This window comes from Prionailurus bengalensis, chromosome C1 (genome assembly GCF_016509475.1).
Source record: "Prionailurus bengalensis isolate Pbe53 chromosome C1, Fcat_Pben_1.1_paternal_pri, whole genome shotgun sequence".
Classification (NCBI taxonomy): Eukaryota; Metazoa; Chordata; class Mammalia; order Carnivora; family Felidae; genus Prionailurus; species Prionailurus bengalensis.
This window is the reverse complement of record NC_057345.1, coordinates 160893179-160907146: the sequence shown is the minus strand read 5'-3', so window position 1 is coordinate 160907146 and position 13968 is coordinate 160893179. Positions and strand designations below refer to the sequence as shown.

Here is a 13968-nt window from a genome sequence, read left to right as displayed (position 1 = left end):
ATCATGGCCTATAAATCAAGAACAATGACAAGAATAAAACCTAAAACTGAATGAGTTGGAAAACTCACATATTTAATTATAAGGCTGTTTCTGTATCATAAAACAAGTTTTAGATCTATACCTTGCAATTAAAATGAGGCTTTTTGTTTAGCTTTTCACCTTCCTAATGGCCATTTTAAATGAGCTTTGGAATATTCCTCTGCAAAAAACCACCTTACTCATTTCATAATTTTGTAAAGTAGTGGTTTGTTAATGACACCAAAGGTAATTCAACACTATGCACTTGAATGGCATAAAAACATGTAGAAAGAGGAAGGAATGATTAGATTTTCTTCCTAAATGAAACATTCTCATGTGTTTTGATATGAAACAAGCTAGATCAGAAAGCTTTTTACAATTAGGGGAACACTTGCAATCAAATGACTTAATAAAACAAATAATTAACCAATGGCATCCGATCTTTTATAAAAAAGTTGATATTGCAATTAAATCAGAAGTAAGTTCTTACCTTCTTGCTGATCTCCAGAATCCCTATGAGTGAAAAAGGTAAAACATGGAACACTGCAAGGTACAGCAAAATAGGCTGTTGAATGCCTGCCTACAAGGAAAGATTAAATTATAGGCAGCTCTCAGAAGAATTTCAGAAACAGTTTTCATGAGTTGAAAACATCCATCTATCCTAGCATACAGTTATGTGGATGTTTTCAACTCATAAAAACCTCCGTCTACATTGCAAAGTTACTTAAACAGGAAGGCATACGTGTTCAAAATAAGTCCATTAAACCTTCAGCCCTTCAACACACATGCACATACACACAAAAATCTATAAAAGTAAACCTAACAGTAAACATTTCTTAACAATGAAACATATTTTACATACTGTACAAAAACATTTTATCTACTGCATAACAAAATACACTTTCCATATTACAATTACAGCGTAAATATATATTTATAATATCTACCATATACCATATAATTAAATTGTTATTATTATACATATATTATGGTATATTAATATAGTATAAGTTATATTGTAAGTTGGAGTTCTAATAATAAAGACCTTAATCAAAAGACACATAGTTATGGTCATATCACCTGAAAGTAGCATTACACTGACATGTCTACGTGAGATGAGAAGAAATTATCAACAGTTAAAGCTTGAATGATTTGTCTGTTTGGAAAAGATAGCTCCCTTACTTTGAAGAACAGGGTTCAATTTCTTTCCACTATGGAATGTAAAATAATCTGTTGTACTTCTCCAGAGTGGCTTAAAGGGTATTTCTTAAGCTCGTGGTAAACAACTTTTACACCATTTTTCAGAAATCAAAGATCATTAGTTCTTTCACAACAAGTTTGCAGACAATTTCTTCATTTCATTAATGCTTAAGATTTATTTATTGATACTTAAAGATGTCTACCTGCCGGGCCAATGCTGAACATTTGTTTTGAGCTGACTTGACTGCAATGACTTCTTGAGGAGTGTCCCAGCTCAAATATCTTATAAAAGAATGAGGAGAAGGTTATTCATTGGGGTCAGTTTCCTTATAATCAAAATATAATAGTATTTTCTAAATAGTTCTTTAGTTATTTAAATTATAAAACAAAGTAATTTATTTTAAAACAAAAACAACTTAAAATTTCCTTCTAGATCCTTATGCAATAACTCCTATTTAAAAAAAACATATATATATATATATATATTTAACTTTAATCCTTCTAGAGTGTCAGTGAATAAACTCTGTGTTTGATCAAACAGTATTCAAAACTTAGAAAACAAAAAACTATTCCTGCTTTAAAATGGAAGTTACAAAAAGCATTAAAAATGTTACTTTCACATTCTGCATGCATTATTCACTCCAAATATATATATATATATATATACACACACACACATACACCTATATATACACACCTATATAGGTGTGTGTGTGTGTGTGTGTGTGTGTGTGTGTGTGTATATATGAAATTTAAAAACTACTAGTTTAAATAACAATTTTAGGGACATCTGGCTGGCTCAATCAGAAGAGCATGTGATTTGATCTCAGGGTTGTGAGCTTAAGCCCCACATTGGATGCAGAGATTGCTTAAAAACAAACAACAACAAAAATACTTCTTAGATTGTACTAGGCAGATATTTAACTGAAACAGAATAACCTTCAGGAAAATCAACCATGAAGTACAACCTACATATAAAATACTATTTGCAGAAGAGAAATTAGGAACACCTGGCTGACTCAGTGGGTTAAGTGTCTGCTCAGGTCATGATCTCACAGTTCATGAGTTTGAGTCCTGCATTAGGCGCCGGGCTGACAGTTCAGAGCCTGGAGCCTGCTTCATTGGGATTCTGTGTCTCCCTCTCTTTCTGCCCCTCCCCTGGTTGCGCTCTGTCTCTGTCTCTGTCTCTCTCTCAAAAACAAACACTTAAAGTTTAAAAAAGATGGGAAATGAAAACGGGAGAGGGGTGGTACCTGGCTGGTTCAATTGGTAGAGCATGTGACTCTTGATCTCAGGGTTGTGAGTTCAAGCCCCACGTTGGGCATGGAGCCTACTTAAAAAAAAGGGTGGGGGTGATATCTGCCAACAATTACAGGTTAGTTACTTAAGAGTGATACAACAATAAATGATAAAAGGTCTGTTATCCTCAGACCTTCAAAGGTACTCATGAGGAAAGAAAAATAGAATAGGTTTATAAATTGAGATCCAGGTATACAATGGTAAACTAAAAAAAAAAAGCTTGAAATTTCCTGGGCCACAAGTCTCAAATTTATTTCATAGGTTTATATTTACATATGTATATATATAAATAAGATCTTGAGTAATAAAGCCACATTTAATACCTGAATTTGCAATATGAAGCAAGATATATTTTCTCAAGGACTTTTCCAGTAGTTGCTGATATGCGAAATAGCCAATTATGTGCAGTCAGTGCTATGAGTGAGGATTTATAATCTGATGGATTGGGAAGTATTTCCCCCTAAAAAAATAAATAAATAAAAATCAAGGTGTAAAAACGAAACTGGCTGGTCATGAACAATCTGCAGTAATCTATGTCCAAAGAAACTAGCTAAAACCTTAAAGAAATAGCTGTGTAAAACCAAAGAGGAAATATTAAATGTACAAATAGAGAATTAAGACAAGGAAAGAAAAGACTGTAGGTTATTATTTTCATCATTAACTTATTGAGTTTATTCACATAAAGTGCTTAGGCAGTACCTGAAATAATTTATTATTTATTGTTATTTATCATTAAGTAATTCAACAAGTGTAAGCCAATCATCATCATAACAATAGGAGTATTACTAACAGTGCTGTTGTGATAACAATGATAACAACAATAACAGTTCTTAAAACCATAAGAATTAATAGTCATCTGCTAAAGGGGCAGCTGGGTGGCTCAGTCAGTTAAGCATCTGACTTAGGCTCAGGTCATGACCTCCTGGCTCATGAGTTTGAGCCCTGCTGACAGCTTAGAGCCTGTAGCCTGCTTCAGATGCTATGTCTCCATCTCTCTGCCCTTTCCCTGCTTGTGCTCTGTCTCTCTCTCTCAAAAATAAACATTTTAAAAAATTTAAAAAACAATAAAAAGAGTCATCTGCTAGAATAGATGTTTCTTTGTTCTAAGACTCGTCTTTTTGACAGAAGTCAAAATGGTAAGAGGGCAAATTGTTCCACGATTCACTGCAGCTCTACTCTTAACCCAAATGAAAAGCTAGAATGCAGAATCAAGGCAAAGAAAAACAGAAGATGGACCTGGTTTTAAAGATATCCTCTGTTGGTGGCTCGGTTGGTTAAGTGTCTGACTCTTGATTTTGGCTCAGGTCATCTCATGGTTCATGAGACTGAACCCCATGTCAGGCTCTGCACTGACAGCGTGGAGCCTGTTTGAGATTCTCTCTCTCCCTCTCTCTCTGCCCCTTCTGTGCTCTCTCTCTCTAAAATAAATAAAATAAACTTTTTTTAAAAAGATGCCCTCTGTTGTTAGTGCATTACCCCCCAAAAAGGGAGGTAATGGCTATTTGGGCATACCTGCCACTGATCAGCTGCCACAAGGTGGAAGTCTAAGGCAGGAAAAGAAAGAGAAGCAAAGAGTTCTACTTTAATTTGTAAAATAAAAAGGAAGTTCTTGGGGGGCGCCTGGGTGGCTCAGTCAGTTAGGCTTCCTAAGCTTCCCACTTCAGCTCAGGTCATGATCTCAGGGTTTGTGGGTTTGAGCCCCACGTCAGGCTCTCTGCTGTTAGCACAGAGCCCACTTCAGATCCCCTGAGTCCCTCTCTCTTTGCCCCTTTCCGGCTTGCACTCTCTCTTTCCCGCTCTCAAAAATGAATAAACATTAAAAAGAAAAAGGAAATTCTACGACAAAAGTTAAGAATAGGGAAGGGGCGCCTGGGTGGCGCAGTCGGTTAAGCGTCCGACTTCAGCCAGGTCACGATCTTGCGGTCCGTGAGTTCGAGCCCCGCGTCGGGCTCTGGGCTGATGGCTCAGAGCCTGGAGCCTGTTTCCGATTCTGTGTCTCCCTCTCTCTCTGCCCCTCCCCTGTTCATGCTCTGTCTCTCTCTGTCCCAAAAATAAATAAACGTTGAAAAAAAAAAAAAAAATTTAAAAAAAAAAAAAAAAAAAAAAGAATAGGGAAGTTAAAATTAATCTATTTGCGTTGGCTAAAAAGTGAATAGAAAAGAATAAAAGCATAGGTATTTTATATATGGTTTTAAAGATTTGTCTTTTCTTTCAGTTTTTGTGTTTGTTTCTTGGTTGTGTGTGTATGTGTGTTTAAGTTTAACTACTGGAAGTCTTACACTAAAATCACATATAATGATGTAAACATTTTTAGTCTGTGGTGTCTTACATAAGTATCACCTCCTGGAGATTTTTTTTAATGTTTATTTATTTTGAGAGACAGAGAGAGAGAGAGAGAGAGAGAGAGAGAGTGTGTGTGTGTGTGTGTGTGTGTGTGTGTGTGTATGCAGGAGAGGCAGAGAGAGAGAATTCCAAGCGGGCTCTGCACTAACAGTGCAGGGCTTGATCTCACAAACTGTGTCATGACCTGAGCTAAAATCAAGAGTTGGATGCTCAACTGACTGAGCTACCCAGGCACCACTCACCTCCTGGAGATTTAAAAAAAAAAGAATTGGAAGTAGCATATATAATAGGTTTGAGGTATTTTCCTAAACCAAAAGTTGCATTTCACACATTGTCTCAGAAAAGGGTGCTAATTTATTATTTTTTAATTAAAAAAAATTTTTTTTAATATTATTTTTGAGAGAGAGAGAGAATGCAAGCAGGGTAGGAGCATAGAGAGAGGGAGACATAGAATCCGAAGCAGGCTCTAGGCTCTGAGCTGTCAGCACAGAGCCCAATGCGAGGCTCAAATCCACCAATGGGGAGATCATGACCTGAGCCCAAGTCAGATGCTTAACTGACTGAGCCACCCAGGTGCCCCTAAAAGGGTGCTAATTTAAATGTAGTTTCACATCAATATGTTAACAACAATAAATGATAACCTTCTTAGTTTTTCTTAATGGAAAATCTTGCTTAACTTCAAATGAGAAGAAAATGTTTAAAGAGAAGTGAGAATAGGAATTAGATTACTAGAAACTCTATTTTTTCAAGGATTGCGCTAAATTTTTTGTGTTTTTATACTGTGTCTTCAAAACTTTTCTCAATTAAGAAATCTGTCATCCTTGGGGTGCGTGGGTGGCTCAGTTGTTTGAGCGACCCACTCTTGATTTCAGCTCAGGTCATGCTCTCAAGGGTTAAGTGAGATTGAGCCTCACGTGGGGCTCTGCGCTGACAGTGAGGAGCCTGCTGGGGAATTTCTCTCTCCCTGTCTCCCTGCCCCCTTCCCTGCTGTCTGTTTAAAAAATAAATCAATAAACATTAAAAAAAAAAAAAAATCTGTCACCTTCCTCCCCCAACCAATGAAAACAGATTAAAAGGCTTTAGATATTGGGGGCACAACAGTTATTTTCAGCTTTCAGTAAGAAATTGGGGAAGAAAACATATTTAAAACTTTCTGATTTTTAAAAACATGTCTCTTTTTAAAAAGAATAAGTGTAGGGGCACCTGGGTGGCTCAGTCGGGTAAACGTCCGACTTCAGCTCACGGTCCGTGAGTTCGAGCCCCGCATCGGGTTCTGTGCTGACAGCCCAGAGCCTGGAGCCTGTTTCAGATTCTGTGTCTCCCTCTCTTTCTGACCCTCCCCCATTCATGCTCTGTCTCTCTCTGTCTCAAAAATAAATAAACGTTAAAAAAAAAATTAAAAAGAGTAAGTGTCTAAGGGAAAAGAAAGCAGCAGCTCTGGAAAACTACAATTTTATGTAAAAACAGTAGTCTTTGACAAAAGAGAGAATTTTAATAGTAAATTCAAAGGATAGCTTCTTTTCTTTTAAACATTATTTTTGGTCACATATTTTAAGTTCCATTTTTCCTAAAAAACAACCAGCCAGATTCAAAAACCTGATTAATTTGCTACAGTATGCCATAAGTACAGTTCTTAAAACACTGATCCCATGAAAAACTAATATGTAGAAATATACCTCTAAAAAGGAAGTCCTATAATCAAGAGTTTCAGAAAATGGTTTGATAATCACTGTGAACATTAGTATTATCGTAAGTATTATTAAAGGCTCTGACAAGTAATTCTATAAATAAACTTGTTTAGCCTTTTAAACTCAGAATATTCCAAACTTATTTTGTGTACAAGTCAATTCTCTCACCTCCTCTAGCAAGTAGAAGATGCTATTTATGAAAACACGGTTCTGACAAATACACATCAGGTCAATGTTAGTCTGTCTGATGGAGTGAACTTATCTTATTATTTTATTTTGTATTACTTTTATTATTTTATTTTTTATTTTTGACTTAGTATTTTCCTAACGAGATTCACGGAGGAAACTTATAAGTCTACTTTCACAGAGCCATGTGACATAACTGCTGTCCTAAATAAATATCTTATTTTGATAGAATGATCTCTTAAATCAGTAGAATGATCTCTTAAACACTGAGGATAACTCTAAACTAGCTTATATTGCTTGCAAAACTTTTAATCAGTTCATAATTTTTTTCTAGTTTTTAAGATTTACAAATGGCATCAAAATTTTAAAATACATTCATAATATTAATATATAATTTTTTAAGATATAAGTTATTTCCTGAGGGAAAACAAGCAAAGGATACACTCTCTCTTCTTGACTCCTTTCAAGATTCAGGAATCACTATGATATTAAAGCTTTATTCCTTTATACTACATATCAACAATGATCAGTTCTTTTAAGCAAAAAATGCATTAGAAACAAATACTCTAAAAATAAATCTTACCACTGGGCATTCCCATAATAAAGCATCCTCTATTTTTTCTGATTTGGAACATTTTGGCATTTCATAAAGTTTTCTTGGCTCTGATGCAACACTGGGAAAAAAGAAAAATGAATGATTATTCTTCTTATTCATTGAGACAGTGTTTGCTCAGCTTTGAGTGATTTATTCTATTTAGAGATTTGGAATACCAAGATACAACTTGCTACTTTGTCTTCCTTTTCTTAACTAAATGTTAACATTTTTTTCCTGATCACATAATTCAAAAGGAAATTCACTGGAAAAAAATCTGAAAAATACAGTAACATAGATTAGAATACTATAAAATTATAAAAATAACCATTATTAACATTTTGGTTCATTTTCTTCTGGTTTTTCTTTATATACATATACTTACCTGCAGATTATTTTCCAAAGTTGGATCATATTGATTTCTTTCTTTAACCCTGAATGATTACGGTGAATATCTCTGCTGAATTCCATGGCATTCATAAACTGTTATTCCAATATTGTAAAATGAAAATTAGATAAAAAGAGTCCTTTTATTTTAGAATGAAAATTAATAGGTTAAAAAAGGAAATACCTTTAAGTTGTTTTTTTTTTAATTCCCAAACTGCCTTTCAGAAAAATTGAACAAGTTTATACCTCTGCCAGTATTGAAACTACAATTTTTAGGTGAAAAATAGTCCCTTATTTTTAATTTATACTTCTCTGATTATTACTGAGATATCATCATAGATATTTTCCTTTTTTTTTTAACTGATGTACTTTAAAATTAAGCTACTATTTAAAAAAAAATATTTTTACTGCTTGTATTTGAGAGAGAGATAGAGTGCGAGCAGGGAGGGGCAGAGAGAGGGGGAGACGCAGAATCTGAAGCAGGCTTCAAGCTCTGAGCTGTCAGCACAGAGCCTGATACGGGGCTTGAACCCAGGAATGCGAGATCATGACCTGAGCTGGAGTCTGATGCTCAGCCAACTGAGCCACCAGGCACCCTGAAATGTATATATTAACAAAGGGAGAAGCTTCTAGGCTGGTGAACACATGGACATTCAGGGAGAGTAGTGTGCCCAAAGAGCATGGATATTCCATGCCCTTTCGCATGTCACTTGCCTATGCAACTCTTCCATCTGGCTGTTCTTGAATTATATCTTTTATTATCAACTGGTACTCTACTAAGAAACCAATCACAAAAGACACATACTATGTGATTCAATTTATATGCAATGTCCAGAACAGATGAATCTATAGAGACAGAAAAGAGACTAGCACTTGCTTAGGGCTGAGGATGATGTGGGTATTGGGGCAATAGCTAAAGGCAATAAACTTTCTTTTTGAGGTGATGAAAATGTTCTAAAGTCAACTGTAGTGTTGGCTGCCTATATGAACCACAAGGGTTCGCCAAAATTCCTATCATTGAATGAACATTCAATGAACTAAATATCATCAAATTGTATACTTTAAATTGGCAAATTGTATAGTATGTGAATTATATCTTTTAAAAAATGTTTATTTATTTATTTTTGAGAGAGAGAGGCAAAGAGAGAGAGAGACAGAATCACAAGCAGTCTCCGCACTGTCAGTGCAGAGCCTGACATGGGCCTCGAATCTAGGAACTGAGGGATCTGACCTGAGCCAAAATCAAGAGTCAGGTGCTTAACCGACTGAGTCACCTAGGCACCAGTGTGTGAATTATATCTTAATCAAGCTGTTAAGAGAAAGAAAATGTCTAATATTTTTTGTAGAAGCAAAGCATGGTGTTTAGAATATGCTTTAAAATACTTCGTAAAAAGATAAAGGAAAAGTGAGCAATGGCATAGATAAGCAAATGCAGTAAAATCTGGATCATCTTTGAATTTCGGTAATTAGTACATGGGCGTTCACTACACTATTTTCTCTGAAGCATGTTCGAAAATTTTCTCTTAAAACAAAGAAAGGCAAGTACTTCCAAAACAAAACATAGAACTTCTTCCCAGGGCACATAGGTGGCTCAGTCAGTTAAGCGTCCAGCTTCAGCTCAGGTTATGATCTCAAGGGTTGAGAGTTCGAGCCCTGCTTGGGGCTCTGTTGCGCCAGCTCAGAGCCTGGAGCCTGCTTCAGATTCAGTCTCAGTCTCTCTCTCTCTGCCCCTCCCCACTAGCATACTGTCCTTCTATCTCTCTCAAATATAAACATTAAATTTTTTTTTTAATTTAAAGAAATTTTTCTCTAAAGCAGCATATAATTATTAGATACCTGACTTCCTTGACTCTGCCGTCTTCTAAGCAGAATAAAACACTACACCATACTCTGAGCAACCTATCATTTTGCCTGCACTATAAAGTAAATTCATTTTAAATTGGTACTTGCAAAGATGAAACCTCTAACTTTGGGTTTAAGAAGATTTTAAAATTATACCCATTTACCACCTACTCTTCTTTTGGCCTCATTTTTCCATTCTCCTATTTCATTAAACATTGATAAAGCATGTGGTTCTATAAAAATGAGTCAAGATCAACAGTGAGGTGAATTACAGGAAAAACGTTCACCAAGATACCTGCTGACACAGCACCGATAATTGTCAAAATATATTCTTCCTCTCTCATAGGCTATAGGTGACTTGGAATGAGTTGTCCAAACATTCTTAAATTTAGTACTTTCCTGAAAGACACAAGGAATTTTGGTTTAGGAAATAACTCATAAGGCTCTACCCTGCAGCAATATTAAGTGGAATAATTAAATCTACAGTTTTCAAAGTAATTCCACGTACGTTATTTAAAACATGCTCATTTCTCCCTCACTCTGTCCTCACGTTTTACGCGGTGTGACCAAATTTTAGGAAGACCGTTTGCAGGAAGACATAAGAAGCTTAAAACTAAAAGCATACGGTGGTTCTATTAATAGCTATTTACTAATTCCCCAGGTTCAGGGCCTGGATACCCCTGTCCATCACCTGTGATCTTCTTAAAAGGAAGCGCTAACGAGTAAAAACTGCACCCCAGCAGGAGGCTTAGCCGCCAGTCGCCCCTCTGCCCTTGGCCCCATTCCCAGCAGCCGGCGGTCACCTGGCACACCAGCACCCGCAGGATGCCCAGGTTCGTCCTCTGCACCACGCCTGCGTCCCGCGAGAAAAAGCCCAGCGCCCGGCGGCTCAGCTGGCGGCACACGTTGGGTTTCTGAGTTGGGCCCATGGAGGCAAGGGCCGGGGGCGGGGTTTGCTGGGCTGAAGAGGGGCGCGCCCCTCGCTTCCGCGCCAGGCAGCGGCCGTTACCTTCGAACCTCCAGGCCCCAGCTCATCCAGGGGCCCAGGAAAAGCTGACGCGGGGAGCCGGGCAGGGAGCGCACGGCAGTGGGGGGAGGGAAGGAGGGGTTGGCGCTGCCTGAGCGCAGAGTAAAGGGAAAGATACCCCTCCCGGCCTGCCACTCAAACACTCTGCAAGTCTGGACCGGGCTGCGGACAGTGCGACGCCCCCGCAACGCGCGGCCTGCCGGAGCCGTACCCTCCTCACCCGGAGATGTAGTTCCCAGAGCCCTTTGAGGGAACCTGGCTCGTTCCCAGAACTACAATTCCCATCAGGCGGCGGGAAGAGAGCTCTGGTGCCGGCCCCGCCCCAACCAGCCGAGACCCCGCCCAGCCCCTCCTCCTCTGGCGGCGCCGAGGCTGCGCCGTGGGGCTCGCCCCCCTTTTCCGGGTCTGCGTACCGAGCGGGGCAGAACCCTAGGGGCGCTGTGTTGCCGCCTCCTGGTCTCGCTTAGCTGTGTAAACCTTGCCGCCCGGTTACCCTCGAGTCTCTCAGCTCCCGACTTTCGCTCTAGGAGGCCCTGGCCGAGCGCCGGGAGGGGCGCTGTGTTGAAAGCCACCCCCCCTCTTTCCAAAGCAGTGTCCTGTGCTAAAGGTACGGCCCGCGGCTTTCCCTTCAGTCGCACGTTGGACGTTGTGGATGAGGTTGACGGTTAAACATTTCGGGTCTAGAAGCACAATGCTGTTGTAGAGTGGTGGAAGATGCTGGCATTCCCACCAAACTAGGATTGATTTACTCTCTCCTTTTGTGGCCTGCGGGGACACAAGGCTGGTTTTGTGATAATTGCTGCATTTTCCTTCCTCTCGCCTCTTTTTTCTCTTCTTTTGCTAATAAAATATGAAATGTTTACATTCTTAATGGACTGTAAGATACTCCACGTTGATTCCTCTAAGTAAAAGGTAACTTGGTCGCCTACCCCTGCCTATAGGGTCAAAGTTCCCGCTACACTACATTTTCCGTAATCACGCACTACATGTGCCCCCGGGGATTGCTTTGCAAGTCCGTTAAGGGTCGTGTCTTTGCGTCTCCCACGTGGGCTTGACATGCCACCTCTCTTTCATACGTGGGCAAGGGAGTGATTGCATTTGACTGACAGCAAAGAGTGCAGTACTGGGTGAGTGCATTGGGTCACAATTTAAGTGTTTGGTAAAAATTGTGTCCCGGATACCCAGGGTTCTCTATTGTTAACTTAAAATATTTCCTTCAGGGCTTGAGCTTTTGCTGATTTTTCATGACTTATTTACAGCATACTGTGGAGCGCTTTGTATATTTTTAGAGCGCACTATAATAGTTAATTTGGTAATTCATGAATGCAGCTGTCACTGAGAAAACTGGGACCCAGAAAGGAGAACTGGATTTTCTTTGGATGAAATGAAATTCAAATCATTGCTGACTTAAATTCATCATCTCTCTCTTTTCTCATCCCCCTTCACCCTCACTTGTTTGTCTTCCTGTTGTCTTTATCTCACCACCAAGTCACCCAGAGGGCAGTCATCCTGGATACCCTCCCTTTCTCACCCACAACCAAGTCCTTTTGATTCTCTTTTCCATCTCCTTTTTATATCCCCTGCGTAATTTAGGGCCCCACCACTTCATCACATTATTATATTAAGTACCCTCCTTTCTGCCTTACTTAAGTACTTTCAATTCGAATTCTCCATCCTGCTGCCAGAGTGATTTTTCTAAAGCACAAATTTGTCATTTCCTTATTAAAATCTTTCAGTGGCTCCCAATCACTCAGAGCAGAATTTCTCAAGCCTGAGTGGATACCCAGGATTCTCCATTGTTAACTTAAAATATTTTTAGTATGTTAAATATATGCAAATATAAAACTATATATACACTCCTTATGTTGTATATCTTATACAACTATAACTCCCAGTTATAAGTTAAATGAAGCACAATTATGAAACAAATAAATTCAAATGAATACTTATTCATTGTTACCAAAGAGACAGTTTTTGTTGGACCTGATATGCTCCAAAAGCAAATATTCGCTGTCCTCCATAGCATAACTTCTTTACAAAAGCCCTGTCCATATTGTACTTGTGTTGAGATTACTCAGTGCCTTCACCTCTTTTCTTTTTTTAAACCACGGCAAAGCCTGCCTTTGTTCAATGTGTCATGATTTCATTTGATCTTCACTTGTCAAACAACATGATTTACACAAAGTAGTCCCCATTTCTTTCTCATTAACCTATGCCAGTGACAAATGGTACCACTTGTTTGCCAGTGCAATGCTAAACACAAACATGTAAACTGAAATCTTATGACAGTATTCAATTATAAGGGGGTCATTCAGATAATCCAGAGTATCCTTTTTAAAAAAATGTTTTTGTTGTTGATTTTTATCAAGTTGTACAAATCCCTAGGGGTCTGAATAGGTGCCGTACAGGACAAAATCTGAATCCCTTAATGTGGTGTACAGGGCACTTCTATCTGCATCTTGCCCACACTTTCAGCCTTATTTCCTTGTCCATCGTTACTTAACATTTGCTCTTGTGGCTCTGACATGTTGCTCACTTACTCAAGCCAATGGGCCTTTCAACTTTTCTTTGGAACTCCCTCCCTTTCCTTCTCTTGTCTGTTTTATCTTATAACTCATCCCAGGTATCACACCTCCACTCACACTTTTCCTGACCCCTTCACTTCAGGTGTAGACTTGCTTCTTCTAACATGTTTCTCTGCATACATTGGTTGTAGCACTGTATTAGAATTATGTTTTGTTGGTCTTCCCAACACATTGTTTCTATGCTTTTTTTTTTTAATAGGCTCTACACCCAGTGTGGGCTTGAACTCAGGACCCCAAGATCAAGAGTTGCATGCTGTACTGAGTGCCCCCCAACATACTGTTTTTAGAGTAGTCCATTCGTTCACTCGACATACATATGCATTAACCACATTTTAGGCAGTATACAAAGGATGCATATGTATGTTGAATAAATTGACTGTTCTAAGGACATTGTATAGAATCCATTATCGGCAACTAAGTACTTTCAACATACATGCAGATTTAGTCTCCCTTTCTTCTTTAAATCAGTAGGAAACCACAGTGTTCATAAGAAGAAATAACTTTTTAAAAACTTGAATCCCCAACAGTTCTACCTATAAGTAGATATTTTTTCCATTTGTTGAGGGTAAAATGGCATGCACAGATATCCCTAGTTTAGGATTTGAAAATGACTTCTCAATTTAAGACCTAGAACAAACATTGTTTTTTTGTTTCTTGTTTTTCTTTTTCAATCTGTGTCGTGTGTTTTAATAGAATACTTAGCTATCTTTACCACGATGTTTTTTAATATATATTTTGTTAAATTTATTTTGTTAGTAATCTCTACACCCAATGTGGGGTCAAACTCATGATCCTAAGATC

General features: G+C 38.3%; 2 protein-coding genes across 3 annotated transcripts in view; one reads left to right on the top strand and one right to left on the bottom strand.

Moving 5' to 3' along the window:
* Window positions 1-10834, bottom strand: part of DCAF17 (DDB1 and CUL4 associated factor 17) — a 32144-nt gene extending 21310 nt beyond the window's left edge. Inside the window, exons 1-6 of the mRNA XM_043577021.1 lie at window positions 10359-10834; window positions 9851-9954; window positions 7318-7408; window positions 2841-2977; window positions 1422-1500; window positions 509-598 (exon numbers count right to left, since the gene is read on the bottom strand). Of these exons, the coding sequence (XP_043432956.1) occupies window positions 509-598; window positions 1422-1500; window positions 2841-2977; window positions 7318-7408; window positions 9851-9954; window positions 10359-10484 (627 nt within the window). The 5' untranslated portion in view covers window positions 10485-10834. The remainder of the gene's footprint in view (window positions 1-508; window positions 599-1421; window positions 1501-2840; window positions 2978-7317; window positions 7409-9850; window positions 9955-10358) is intronic.
* A 111-nt stretch (window positions 10835-10945) lies between these two features.
* The window catches only part of METTL8 (methyltransferase 8, methylcytidine), a 93557-nt gene continuing 90534 nt past the window's right edge, over window positions 10946-13968 (top strand). Inside the window, exon 1 of one of the 2 annotated variants that reach the window (XM_043577023.1) lies at window positions 10946-11189. The gene's annotated coding sequence lies outside the window, so the exon portion shown is untranslated. The remainder of the gene's footprint in view (window positions 11190-13968) is intronic. The other variant, XM_043577022.1, reaches the window with a different exon arrangement.